General features: G+C 39.2%; 1 protein-coding gene across 7 annotated transcripts in view; it reads right to left on the bottom strand.

The window, feature by feature from the left end:
* ESR1 (estrogen receptor 1) overlaps positions 1–15,436 on the bottom strand; it is a 241,716-nt gene that overhangs the window by 207,568 nt on the left and 18,712 nt on the right. For 6 of the 7 annotated variants that reach the window (XM_069488725.1, XM_069488729.1, XM_069488727.1 and 3 more), the window contains one exon: positions 4,540–4,730. In XM_069488725.1, the coding sequence (XP_069344826.1) occupies positions 4,540–4,730 (191 nt within the window). Of the gene's footprint in view, positions 1–4,533; positions 4,731–15,436 lie in introns of all 7 variants that reach the window. The other variant, XM_069488728.1, reaches the window with a different exon arrangement.

The following is a 15,436-nucleotide window of genomic DNA, read 5'->3' as shown; positions in this document are numbered from 1 at the left end:
TTTATGTGCATATAGGGTTAGCATCTCAATCTTACCTCTGAGAAGACCCTGGGGATAAAAGAGTTACACAAAGAGAGAGCAGACTCCACTTCTACCCGTCTCCAATCTTTTCCAGACACGGTGCATGCATCATGCCACAAGGTGACTGGACGCTAATGTGAAATCTAAACCATCCTGAGTGAACAAGAGTGAGTCCCCAAGCCCCAAAGGCCTAAGTTCTATTTTAATATCGCTTACAAAGTAGATGGAGCCAGCTAAAGGGACCTGAAGTTCTTTAGAAAATAAATCTCTGCTTACCTTCAGCAGCTACTAAAGGAGCTATCCAGGGTGCTGGACTATCTCACGCTGGCGCTTTCTAAGGCCTGGTGGATGAAGCTCTCAGTTATCCTTGTTGGACCTAAGGCCCCCACTGCATTGAACCACAATCAGATTCCACCATGATACCATGTCCTTCTAGTCTTAGATAACCTGTAAGTCAACACCTGCTTGGGCCATGGCGTCTGATTTGATGTTGAACTACTTCTGTAAACACCTTATAGACATAATATGAAGTGACAATGTAGCTAGTGTTATGTAGATAGGCTGGGACCCCTACTGTGACTCATGACCTTCTGAAATAATAAGGTAAGAGAATCAGTGAGCTCAGTGGAGTCCTTTTTCCTTAGAATATACTCCAAAGTAATACCTGGCTGCTAAACCTATAGCCAGATCTGCTTATACAACTCATCCCAGAGTCTGTCTAAAACATATCTTAAGCAACATTAAATCTATGCCTGAAATGATTAAAAAAATTCATAGAACATCCAACTTCACCCCTTGGACTTAAGTAGCATTCTTCACTTTGCTTTAAAAAAAAATACGTTTCACTGGAAGCCATTACTCAATCTCTTAAGTAATCAAGTTTGTACACTAAGTAGTGGATGAAAATTCGTATGCTTTCAAGTCAAACACTTTGCCTCTTCAACCAAAACACTTAGAACACTAGAATAATCTGATGTACACTCATTTCTCTCTCTCTTCTTAAGTAACAAGGAAAACAGGGAGAGCTGCAGCATCTTCAGAACTTCCCACCTACATGTCAGACCCTTCACTGTCCTTAAATGTGTTTGAGGGGCAGTATGATTTATAAAGAGCCACAGATGTTCAGCAAAAACTTTTAGTTCCCAGTTATCAGACAATGATGAGAAAATAGGACTATAAATCCTTAAACTTGCTCTAGTATTTTCCTTTTATATGCACATTCAAATCAAACACATGAAAATGACTTTAAAGTAAAGAAGAAATCAATTGCTTTGTTGTTACACAGTCTAAGATTAAGTAGATGGCCCAGAAATATCTTTGTTTAATCTAATGGTAAATTAATTTCGCCAATTTGTTTGCACAGAATTCCCCATACTCTGTCTTTCCTCCTGGTTTTCACACATAGGTTCATTCATATGGCCAAACACTCTTCCCCTCCTCCTTCACCTTGCTCACTTGACTCATTCTCCAGATGAAATCAGGAAACTTCTGAGAGTCTGACTCACCCCTGCCAGGACTGAGTGAAGTCTGGACTCCTGTAAGACACTGCATTCACTTCCATCTTGACATTGTAATTTAATTGTTGGTTTATTTGTCCATCGCTCCCTCTACCTCATAAGCTCTGTGACGGTAGAGACCAGATTTTTCCTATCATTGCATCTCCAGGATCTTGCATGAGGCTTTGCTTAATAGAGGTATTCAATGAATAAATAAATGAATAAATGGATGAATTTAATTTTAAGGTCTCTTTCTAGCTCTAAAAGTTAATAACTCTGCTTTGTTTCTAGGCTTCTTCCAGAACTTTGGTCTCAATATTCATCCCATTTAAGAAATCTTTTATAAGTGACTTCAGCCATGATGCATATGAAGTTTGTGGAAACCAGGTAGAAATTATATGGTACAATTTCAATGAAATCCTACTATTTGGCCTATGTATACAAGATGGAGATAAGGGATATATTTTTCTAACTATCAAAGAGTAACCAGAAATTTTTTTAAAAATTTGAACTTGAGATAATGCCATACCAATAAAATATATCTTTCTATGAGCTCACATTTTCTTCATTGACTCTGTGTTTTCTGTTTTTAATGATTAGAAACAATATTAAATTTTATCAGAATTTATGTGGTATGCTCCTAAATGCTGAACAAATGTGATGAAAATAATTTGTGTGAATATCATTACTGTTTTTGGAGGAAGGTCATTCCTACTTTCAATCTCAATAATTTTACATTTATACCTGATAACACTTTCTTATATTCATCTATTGTTTTCCTTACTTTTGTCACATAAGTAGCAATTCATCTCTACTGATTACTCTCTAATTGTATCATGAGAACAAGTACCTTTACTTCCCCATATAAATTTCCCAAATAAATTCTAAATTTTGTAGGATTATGGATTGTGTCTTGTGTCTTTCGTACACATTTTTTTTATTTCTCTCAGAACATCTAGATAGGTACACCGTAAGTTCTCAATAAGACATGAATAATCAAAATTTTAGATTGGAAACCATCTATTCCCTTTCCACAAATAATGGTATTTAAATTAGATAAAATAAACATTAAGTCAAGGGTCAATAAATTATGACCCCCTGGCCAGTTCTGATCATTATCTATTTTTATAAAGTTTTATTGACACATAACTGCTCCCATTTATTTACATATCATCTATGGCTCCTTTCAAGCTATAATGCCAGAGTTGAGTAGCTGCAACAGAAACTGTATGGCCTGCAAAGCCTAAAATAATTATTATCTTGCCCTTTCCCGAAAATCTTTGCTAATCACTGCTGTAAATCACTTTGACTAATGAGGGAATTCAGTCTCAGATAAATTTGTCCAAGTGTGTAGTTGAACCTATCCAATAACCATACCTCTGTCAGATGTTCTTTCACTACCAGACTAAATGCTTGGTGAAAATAATGGTATTTTAGATTATATAAACTCAAATAAACAGCAAAACCACAAATTAAGATGGTTTTCAAAAGACCTTTAAGGGCTTATGTTAACCTAAATCAAAATATAAATATCTTTTTTCTGAATTAAGACAGTATCAGCTAGTAAAATTAAATAATCTGTAAATATTTATTTATTATATATTTAGTAAATTAATAACAAATATGTTAATTTATATTTAGAATTTATTTATACACACATGCAAAGATTTACTATCAAGAACATCATTCATTTTATAAAAATACCAACAAAAAAATCCAAGTCTCACAGCAGAGTTCGAAGAGATGTTGAAAGCAGTAAGTGTCAAAGAAAATGCTTTTAAAATGGAGCACATTGACTTCACATGCTACTTCATTAAGATATGAACAGCTTTTAAAAAAAAGAAAATCTCACTGGCAATGGAATGAAAAATAAATAGTATGTACTATCCCCCAGCGTTCCTCTCATATCAGGGCAGTGAAGATCTGTAGCAGAAAGTTCATGAGGAGCTCTTCTTCAATCAGCATGTTATTAATTTAGCAGACTGGTTTTCAAGTTACTTAGGTCTGATTCCACACAGAGGGAATCACATGAAAACTCCATCAGAAATATTCTTAGTATTTATATACTAACCTTCCTTAAGCTGAAAAGGTAAAAGAATAAGAAGAGAAAAAAAGCCCCATATTTAAGACAAAAAAAATTCATTTAGTTAGCCTAAATTGCTGTCAGACCTCTGTTCTTCTCAGACAAAGGATCTTTAGCACAGATATTTTAGGTAGTAAAAATGACTGATGTCTCCCCAGGGAATCCTATATAATGCAAGAAGAGAGACACTCTTGGTGTAGAAATAAAATGTAGCTGACAATCTATCAAAGAAGCTGCAATCGGTAAACTATATACAAGAAAAAGTATGGAGGCAGGCAGGAGAAGGAAATGTTACAGGTGGATACTAAGTAACTGTTTGGTACAGACGGTACCCTCCCCTGCCCCCCCACCCCACTCCACCCTGCATTACAAATCACCAGCCATTGAGTCTGCTTATTTCAGCAAAAGGTCATGTCATCCACTGAGACAAGAAAGAGACAGAAGAGAGGAAAAAGAGAACAAGCCAAATTAGAATTGGTCTGGAGCAAAGATCAGAACAGAATATTTACATGGACAAGGCCAAGGTAGAGAGGTAATTATGTGTGGATAATTAATATCATGCCATATCATATAAAAAATAGTTACCTGCAAAACATGAATGTCCATCTGCTATCCCTCAATCAGGGCACAGAGAACATTTCTTTTTTTCTCAGAGACCCAGCTACTGAGATCCTCCTGTAGAGTTGCTCAAGACTGTCTGGATCTTGCCAAATGAAGGAAGCAGAACTACTCAGCCACAGCTGCCCTGGCATCTGTCAACTCCTTCTCCTGAGATCCTAGCTCTTCTCCGCATTTCAACCAAAGATGCTAGTGGGCCTAGTAGGTATGAGTGTTTATACAAATGGCTGCTCATATGTGTTCCTTCCTCCAGTTGCTTCTGCTCTTAGGATCTGCTTTTAGGATCAAAAATAGAATAAGTTGTTTTCAACACACTATTACCTTGAATACTTCTCTTGAAGAAGGCCTTACAGCCCTCACAGGACCAGACTCCATAATGGTAGCCTGAGGCATAGTCATTGCACACTGCGCAGTAGCGAGTCTCCTTGGCAGACTCCATGGTCATGCTTCCCTTGTCATTGGCACTGGCCAATCTCTCTCTCCCACCCTGGCGTCGATTATCTGAATTTGGCCTGGAAAAAAAAAACAAACAACAACAACAACAGTAAATCCATTAACTTTAGAAAAGCAAAATACGCACTCTCCTCTAAAGAATAAGAGGCTTGGGAGATGCAGCAGATCCACTTTATTCTGACATTTTGAAATAATGAATCATAACGTAAACTAATCTTTCAGTACCTCTTGCCGTCTGTTACAGCAAAAGGTGTTGCCTATTATATTAACCTTGAGGGGAAATTGTTTATTGCAAACTTGCTTAAAAAAAAGATGATTTACACCAGAATATATTACCCAGAAAATGACAAGATGAAATTAGCTGATTTCCAATAGACTTATTCATTTTCTCAGGAATTTACAAGTAACTCAGAACCATTAGAGACCAATGCTCATTCCAATTCTAGACCACATTAAGGGTCTTTAGGAAACAGAGACAAAGCATAAAATAGCTGGAGCATTTGGAACTCAGAGGAACTGATGAACATCAGAGAATGCGTGTGGGAAAAAAAATAACAACCCAAATGTTTATGTCATTGTTACTGTGTAACCCTGGATATCCGTTTTTGTAACTTGATTCTGTAATTTGAGGCTACTATTCTTCAATATAAGAACACGTAGGCCGAGAAGAGCAGAGGAACACAGATGGGCCCACCAACCTTTAACAATTCCATGGAAGAAGCCTATCGCAGAAAGGAAGCTGAAAATGAACAGTGAGAAAGTTCTAGAAGAGCCAAGAGAATGGGGAAGTAAAAAACTTTTAAAAAGTAGAAAGCTTCAAGAAGAGAATGGTCAATAATGCCAAATAGGGGAGAGGAGTCCAATAAAACAAGGACTGAGAAAGTGAATTGGGATCTGGCAGAGAGGACTCTGAGCAAAGAGTTTTAGTAGAAGGGTACAGGCACGAGCCAAAATCTGGCCGACGGAAGAGTGGGAGGAATGTCAGGAGATGAAGATAAGTGGAGGCCATCCCTTTGAGAACTTGGATGAGACTGGAAAGAGATGCAGATAGGGTTGTGGCTAAAGAATATAAGACAAAAAATGATTTTTAGAATGGAATAAACCTGAGAAGGTCTCAGGTGGATTGAAGGGAGTGGGCAGGTAGAGAGGAAATGGATAGGAGAATAAACTCAAGAGGGAAGCTAGAGCAGGTGGGATTAAAGACATGGGTAAAAGCAACCACCTCGATGAAGACACCTTGAGGAAGACTAGAAGGAAGGATGTAGGGAAAGAAGTACATGAGGATAAGTTTGCATCTCTCATTTGACCAGGCAGAGGAGCAGATATTATACTGACCCAGGATTTCCTGGGCATGTGCAACCACATAAAGGTGGGATAAGAGCCCAGCACAGTGCCTGGTATGTAGCTGATACTCAATAATACATTTCAATGAAAGGAGAGAGAGTTTGAAGATGTACAGGAAAGAGAGGTGCACAGATATTGAAAAAACAGATGGAATGAAAATTCCTATGAGATTATAAAAAAACCAAAAACACCAAACCTGATGTAAACTGGAGACAGAGCTCCCAGGGTCTTTGGGCTAAGGAAGCTCATATTCCTGCTTCCCTCCTTCACCCGAATACCCAGGCCACACTGACTCTCACTGGTCCTCCCCTTCACACACCCTGTCTGTCCTTTTAGCTCAAATTTTACAGCCTTTCCCTGCCCTTCTCACACGTTAACATTGTTCACAATTTTATGGTAGGGGTTCTCAAACTACATTTGCCATAATATTCATAAAACATTGGCTCCTTGGGTTGAGTACGTCTGACTTTGACAATTTTTTCCATTCTAAATAACTTAGCTCTGAGATTGGCAGCCTCAAATGGGAATTTTTGATTTTTTAATGATCTTTAGAGAGCACTGGCCCACAGTTTTCAATTATAGTTCATATTCTGTTACGCATCTCTTTCCATTTCATCACCATGCTGTCCAACTCCACCCTCCATCAATCTCAAAAGCTTGTTACTGTTTGTTTACTAATGTCTTACGCTGGATTCAAGTCAGTAGGAAGCCTCCGTGAATACTTACCCGTAGAAGCTTAATGCCTTTGGGGGTGGGAGTGGATGTTTAGCAAGCATGAAACTGACAGATTCAGTGCCTTATACGCTTTATTAATTGTTGTACTTAGCTCAGGACCCGGCACATAGAAAACATTCAATACATGTTTGCTAAATGAATGAATGAGTGAGTGAATAGTATATGAGCAGACAAAACTTCCAATGTGTCAAATATCTTCTCCCATAAAGAATTAAAAATCCTTTTAGATACAGACCCAAAAGTATAATTGCAGGATCACACAGTAATTCTATTTTTGACTTTTTGAGGAACTGTCACACTGGTTCCATAATGGCTGCACCATATTACATTCACACCAACAATGCACAAGGGTTATAATTTCCCCATATCCTCACCAACACTTATTATTTTCTGTTTGTTTTTTATAGTAGCCATCCTAATGAGTGTGAAACAAATACTGCATTTTTAGATCACCTTTTGCATGAATTCCTCTCTTACTAGCCATTCCTAATCCCCACAAACTTGAAATAACTTATCCCTGTTCTGAATGCTATAGCAAGTTTTTCTTTACTTCTCTTCTGCTACTTACAGTATTCTTTCAATTGATTCATTCTCATCTCCATGACTATCTGCAAAGTTCCTTGTGTCTTACTCCCTTTTGAAATGCCAAGTCCTTAGAGCACAGTGCCTCACCCAGAAAAGGAACAAAATAATATGGATATCAAATAATCAATGACTAAATCAATAAAGTCACAATTTTCACAACATAATTGGAATATGTAAATTTTTTAATATTAGTAAAAGATATAATAGCAAAAGCCCATTTCCCCTAGAAACAGCAGAGATGTATGCTAAATGCAGTTTATCTACACTTATCACTGAGATGACCCCTGATTACTGAAACTCAACAGACATAGGGCATAAAAGCAGAAGGCAGTGAAAAGAAGAGAGATAAATTACACAAGCCATATTTACTATGCATAAAGCAACTTTTTTAGCCCACTTGGAAATCCATGTACACAACATTGTCAATTTATCATTTTGGTCCAACCTTGCTCTATATGGAATCCCCAAATGTCATGAAAAAGCATATAAACCAGAACAAGCTAAAAGGCAAGTGAGATCTTCCCATAGGCTGCAATGGAAATAGTGTTCAGGCTGAGTAGCTATCAGACCAAGCTACTTTGATACAACTGCCTCTAGACAGAGAGCTGTGTCCTCAGAATGCAGACTACCTTTGCCTGATCCTGGGCGGTGGGAAGGAACTGAGTGGGTCGTGTCCAAGTCTTGGCTCAGAGCATCCATAAGAGTGGGTCAGGCACCAGCCTGGGCTTATCTGAGTACCTCTAGTTAGATCAGTCCCAACAGATGGGCCTAGTTACAGGTGCCCGCCTCACCTCTTCCTGCAGCTCTCGACCTGGCCTTGGCCCACTGCACCTGTCATAGACCTGGCATTTTTAGCCCCACATCTGTCTTTGGTAGAAAGTGCCCATACCATGTTTAAGTCCATCTTTCTTCCTCTCCCTCAGCCTCACAGGCCCTCTGCTTTCTCCTTATTATCACAGGACCAAAATTAACAACTCTTATTTTCATATTCAAAATGTCTTCAGGTTCTGCCTTCCTAACAGGAGGCTTCACAAATCCTGGCAGAGCCCTTAGCCCTTTATTATAAGCAAAGGTTTAACTAATAATTCTTTAGCAAAATTGCTGAAATACTTCCTTCCTTGTAAAATTCTTACCCCCTTCTCATTAGATTGTCACCAAGCCTTTACAGTTTCTCATCTTGAGGACTGAAGACTCAGATAAGAAGGTGACTGGTTTATCAAACTACTCATTTAAGAGATTAGATGTCCTTCCGCCATACAGAATACCTGTAAAGGATCTCCAGAAAGAAGTAGGGCAGAAGCTTAGGTGAGAAATGAAGGGACGCCTTGCATCAGTGACAATGCATTGCAACCATGAACCACACAAGTGGCTAAGGAACAGAATAATGGCCGGGCATCAGTGGATGCTCTGCATATACAGAAATTACAAACTCAACTGCCTTGATTTAATTATATTTTCATTACATCAAGTGACTACTAAATATTTCCAAATGGATGCATGACAGATTACACATTCAACATAATTAAAAGAGATATCTGAAAGTATTCATATTAAGTCCAGAGAGTGGACTCTTTTGGACCTAGCAAAAACAGAGCATAATAAAAAGTATTTGCCAAGATTTTCATTAATCAAGGGAAAAGTTTGAAGCTCAGCATAGTCAAATACTGTTGTTTTTCCAACCATAAATGATGGTACCAGCTATCCAAAAGGATTTTTTCCCTGATTAGCCAAGCATTTTAAAAAATTTTTAAGAAGCCTTGGTCTTTAGAGGAAATATTTTTGTAAAGCTAAATTAAAAGAACCAACAGATGTCCACTCCCTAGAAATGTGGTTTAATTAAGAATTAAGTGCTAGAGACATAACTTCATAAGGATCCCTCATCAAATCAAGTCCCCAAAGCTCTGTGCATGCAAAATTCCCTACACTTTTTCTTCATGGCATTGCCACAATTTCCAGCCCTGTATTTGGGTGATTATTGACAAATGTATGTGCCCCTAGTAAACAGTAAACTCCAAGAAAGCAAGGATCGTATCTCATTTGCCCTCAATTTTAATGGACACATAGTAGGTCCTTAATAAATATTTGTTAAATGTACTTCCAACATCTAACCCATGACCAAATTTAGTCAATTATTTCTTAAAAAACAATCTGCTTATCTTTCTTTGCATTCCTTGTTTCTTTTATTTTTGTCTGAGAGATCAATAATACTCCATGTTTGAATTACTAGAATTACTCTCCCACCTCCCATCCTTCCTCAAACACATCCTGCAAAGAATGGTCATAAAAAATACAATATTTGCCTTTGAATACTTCTCATCACATCATCTGTGAATCATTACCTTCTTTGGGTCATTGACTGCTTGAGAATATAATGAAAACTCCAAAACTACCTTTTCTAGAAAGTATACACAAACAAAACTCCCAACCTTCTGCCTATATTTTTAGGAGACTGATAAACCAGGAAAAGTCACATTAAAAAAAAAAAATCATAACCATACAGAATGAAGCCCAAATTCTTGAATTCCCTGCACCAACCAATATTGATCTCTTTGTGGCTCCTCCAGCAAAATTTTATCAACTCCACCTCTGAGAAATTGCTCACACGATGCTCCCCACATACTCATTGCTTCCCATCACCTACACACATCTTGGCTCTCCTGGAAAACCAAGCTTTAGTTCCACATCATCCGTAAGACATTCTACGTATTGCAACTCACAGTGGTTCAACTTTGCATTCTTAGAGCACTTTAAGTCTTCACCACATCTCCCAACACCTAGTTAGATACTGGCTTCTGCCTCTGGCAACCACTCCACCTCCGTTTCCTTTGCAGTATCTTCTTCCTCCACCAGGCTCCTAAATGTCAGTGTTCCACAGGGTTCTGTGCTCAGCCCTCTGCCATTCTCAGCTGACATTTGCTCTTTGTGGGATCTCAGCCACACCCAATAGCATCTAACGCTCCTGAGCTTCAGATCTATGTGCTAATTACCTACTCTGCACCTTCTTGGGAACAAACCAAAGAAACCTCGAACTTAATGTACGCAAAACTAAAATCAGTATCTTTTCCAGAAAGGCTGCTCCTATTCCTACATTCCCATTTTGGCCCCATGATCCACCAAGGCATTCACTCATGCCGCTCCCTAGGCCTGGAATACCTTTTCTCTCCCCTGAATGACTCCTTCCTACCCTCCCGTCCTCAGCTTAAGCATCATTTCCCCCCAGGGAGCTTTGCTGACTCCTCAGGCTAGATTATTTGGACCCTGAATGCTCCCTATTACAGCAAGGATTCTTTCAGTCCCCTACTCAAAACCTTTGACAGCGTCACACCACCCTAAGAATAAAACTCAAAGTTCTTTGGGTGGCCCAGAAGGACCCAGCATGATCCATCCCTGCCTGTCGCTCCACCCTCGTCTCCTTTCCTTGCTCACCAAGTTCCAGGTGCAGCCATGGCTACTGCTCAACCAACAAGCCCAGTCTCAGCACCTTCTTTCTCCCCAACGTGCTTCCTGGAACCTTCTCAGAGCAGCTCCCCTGACCATTCTAAACTGGTCTCGCTGTTACCTTCCACCCTGTTACACTGGTTTGCTTGTATTCTTTAGAGCACTTACCACTACCAGACATCAAACCAGATTTCAGTGTGTTTATTTTACTGTCTGTCTCGCCCAATGAAATGTAAGCTTCATTTTCCCCAGCCCCTTGAAAAGAGCTTAGCATAAAAATAACTGTTGGACAAACAAGAGCATAAATAAATAATTGAGGCAAAGGGCCAACATTTGCTGTGCTCTGTTTAATTATCTGTCTTTCCCCATATACCATAATCTCCACCACAGCAGGGACTGTGGCAACCCTACTTGCCATGGTCTCCCAGCCCATCCTTGGTGTCTGACATGCAGGTAAGTAATTAATAAGTATTTGCCATCTGAATGAATGTATGGGCATGGCGAGTCCTCACTGCACCTTCCTGACTCCATGCCTGCCACACCTCACATCACAAACCTGTCCTGTGAACAACAGCAAGAGCCAGGGCTCTACCATGCAAAATGGACCCCTACTCAAAATCCTTCCTTTCCCCTCAACATTCACCATAAGGCTTCTGAATCATCTTTGGATGGTGAACCTCAGGAAAGTAGCCTTATTTACAGATGTACAAATTTTGCTGATAATCTTAGGGTATTCACAGGCCTCCTGAAGTCCATGAATGTCTCTCCAAAAGGTTTCAGACTAAGACCCACTGGCCTAGGGGATAAATGCAGACTTAGCATCAGCCCCTTGTGATCTGGCCACTGCCTGCTCTTCAGCTCTACTCTCCCAGTGATGGTTAATGTCATGTGTCACCTTGCCCTGACCAAGCTAGTGCATCACTGGCCTTCACCCACACTGTTACCTACTGTGGCCAAAAGGCAAAAACCTCCTGAGTGAAAATCCCTCCTTCTCAGGTAGCAGCCACTGAGTCTCTGAACTGAATTAACATGTGCCACCCGAGCATGACGTATGGAACTATTCTGGAGTCTTTATCATCATCACGTAACTATGTGTTCACAGTGAGTCTCCAGGAAAGAGACTCTACCGCAGTCATCTTTGTTTCTCAGTTTCTAAGACATACTGACAATAGCAAGCATCCAATAGATGGTTGTGGGATAAGTAAAAGTCTATCTTCTATGTTGTGTGCCTTGTTTTCCCAACCAGGCTGTAAGCCTTCTGAGAGTATTATATTCTAAGCATTTGAATCATCCCACAAGCACTTTGAATGGCACTTTTCAAATAGAATGTATCCAATAAATACTTACTGAATAAATTAATCAATAAGGAACTAAGGGAAACTTTGTAAGAAGCATGGCTACAACAGAAGCATGTATCAAGGTAATAAGAAACTCATCCTTGGTGCTTGTACGTGTACCAACATACAAATCAATCTGACCGTGGTTTCTTGTAAACCTCTTTCTGCTTTCAATATCAATATGGATGGACTTAGGCTGAAGGTGGTTTGTATCTATGCTTCAAACATACCTTCTGGGTATTTCTAATCTCTATGCAATTTTGTAATTAGATTTTTACATAATCTCTATTTTTCATGGAAGTAAATAGGCGTTCTCAGAAAGAATGGACTCTACCTAAAATGGTAGAGTCTGAAGAAGAAAATCCTGAACCTCATTTTTAAAAGAGCTCAAGTTAAATGAGTCCTGGGCCAGATTTAGACAGCACACAACCATGTAGTAGTTTTGTGCTAGGGTAGGCAGTTTAAAAATTGCTTTCTGCATGACAAAATAAGTCCTCTCAAACCTTTTGGAAGTTACTTTAGGTCTTTTCACTGTTTATCTGAAAAATTGATATAGCTATCTCTTACCTCATATTCTCCATTTAATGATAGGATATCCATTTAATTTTGTATTTGTTTATTGGGTCTTTTAGTTAATAAACAGAAGCAGATAATGCTCTTTCCTAAAAGGTGCAGAAGAAAACTTCCTCCAAAAAATGACTGGTGGTATATGCAGTTCAATGCAGCTCTTCGAAATTATCTAGGAAAGAAGTTATAGCTGCTATTTCAGCTTCTGCCCAAAGATCAGGCCACACCCTGGACTTCTGGAAAAGCCAGCATGACCTTGGTCTAACAGTGCAAAAGGAGCTGGACAAGTAAGCAGGCAAATTTTCACATGAAACTGATGGTGGTGGCAGGCACTCTTTTAAGTGCCTTGCATGTATTAACTCATTTAACACTTAAACCACTCTATGCAGTAAGTACCCTTATAACTCCAGTTGTTCTAGAAATGACGTAACAAAGACAGAGAGAGATTAGGCAACTCACCAAAGTCATACAATCAAGAAACAGTGAAATCCAGGACCCAGGCAGCCTGCCCCGGAGCCAGGCTCCCCGCGGAGAACAGAATCCCTGGGAACTTCACCCAAAGGCACCACAAGCCAAGGGCAAAGTATTTCACATCTCAAAACAAAGTCATTATCTCAGATCTCATCCCTAAACTCAGAAATATTAAATCCCATTAGAAAATGCCCACAACTATTTATTACAAAGCCAATAATATTTTTTGAGGGGAAATGCTAATTTAATTATTACAGCAAAGGTTGAGAATTCTATTGAGTTCCATGAAAACAGAGTCAATGGAGCTGACAGGCACACAGGAGAATGACTTGATGAAAGTTTGAATATTTCCTAAAAATATGATTACAGAAAATATCCATTTTAACTCACAAATAGAAAATGATGCATCATAAATGCTCACATACACAAGTCCTGAAATTCTTCCTGCGCAAAGAACATTAGCATTCACCATGCAAAATTTAAGGCTCCCTGTAAAATGTCAAGAGGTTTTCCCACTCACTGAGGAAAACTGTCTTCACCCCAAAATACAAGCAAGTGTTGATTTTCCGCACTAATGGGAAACAGGAATAGTCTGGCAAAAGTTCCCTAAAAACCCCATTTAGTCAATATCTTTTTATCTTTTATCAGTTACTAATGTGTAACCAAATGACCCAATTTGAGTTTCATCACCTCTCCTTTCTCTACTCACACCAACCTGTTACAAGTGCTAATGAATAGTGAGTTCTAGGAGCCCAAAGATGCAGGAAACAAGGCATACAGGTGACAGGAAAAAGGTAAGTCAAAAGAGAAAGAGAGAGCTATAGTTTGACACCACACCTGCTTTTTGAGAAAGTCTGACTGGCAGTCTAACTGGCACAGAAAGTATGGCACTCTGTTAGGAGACTAATAAATTGACTTTCCTGCAGAATTATTACGAAATTCATTCACATATTCAACAGCATTGGCTGAGCATCTAGCTAAGACCAGCCTGAGAGTGCACTAGGACAAAGGACAGATACAAAAGGAGGCGGGTGGGGACAGGGAGTAGTAAGACAAAGACACCCAAAAGGAAGAGAAGGCAGCCAGCCTCGGAAAGCAGACACTCCAGGAGGAGTTGGGAAATGCACTATAAGCAAGAACCCTACACCCACTAACTAACACAGACACACAGAACTCCAAATACCAAAAACAACCCTGCTTAAACACTGGCCTGCTTTTGAATGTGATCTATAAACCATTTCATTTATGATCCTATCTGAGGGACAGGACCAGTATGCCATCACATAAAATTCCACACAGACATGTCTGGAATTTCGAATGGAAATTTTTATTACAAACATTATTTGGGAACCTGCATGTCATTAGGACCACATTGCTGCAAATGTGATAAACTTCAAGATAAAGCAAGGGGGCAGGGTATTGTGGTGAAAAAATTCTAGACGGAGTCAGAACTCCTGAGTTCTGGACAAAAAGCTGCCAACAACAGTTGTATGGCTGAAGCAAGTCACCAAACCTCTCTGGGCCTCAGTTTCTTCAACTGTAAAATGAGAAATTACAATTAGGTGTCCTCAGTTCCTTTCTGCCTCTACAATTGTGTGACCACAATTTTCTCCCACGCCCCTGACCAACAGTACCATCTGTAGCCAGCTAGAATTTCTTCACTGTGTCTCACAAGAGCACAGCCCATTCATCATGCTTTTTCCTGAGAGTAATAAAATGCATAAAAGATGCACTCCCGTGACCGATTAGTGATGACAAACGCCCATTCCATCAGAGGTAGTTGTCAGTAATAGCCATTATACTTCTAACTGCTAAAATGACTTTCCCACTAAAAATGTCATTTTTCTAATATGAGGCATGAGAAAACAGGAAGAGGAAGGAAGAAATGAAGAGACAAAGAAAAGGTGGGAAAACACTTCTGTATATTTGACATATTCTTAGCTCACTGGACTCTATCAACTATGATTGAGGTGGGAACGTGAATAGAAGAAAAAATAGCTGAGATATCAAAGACAGAGGAAACATAATTCAGCTCTTGTGGCATTGTCCAGGTTAGCACACGTGTTTGGAAAGAGTTCTGATGCAAATGAATGATTCTGGGATAAAAGACGATTTGGATATGGTGTAAAATGAAGAGAGGTTCTTTTCCACAGAACAACTTCATCAGTGGCAAGACCAAATTCTTAAACATAATCATGGACCAGAAATTTTGATACCGCTGGGTAGGTGCTAAGGGCTCTCTTAGATGTGGAAGTTAAATCTAAATCTTCAGGGTTCCTCTGCTTTGA

Source organism: Eulemur rufifrons, chromosome 15 (genome assembly GCF_041146395.1).
Source record: "Eulemur rufifrons isolate Redbay chromosome 15, OSU_ERuf_1, whole genome shotgun sequence".
NCBI lineage: Eukaryota > Metazoa > Chordata > Mammalia > Primates > Lemuridae > Eulemur > Eulemur rufifrons.
Note: the sequence above shows the minus strand (reverse complement) of the source record. Positions and strands in the feature narration are given on the sequence as shown.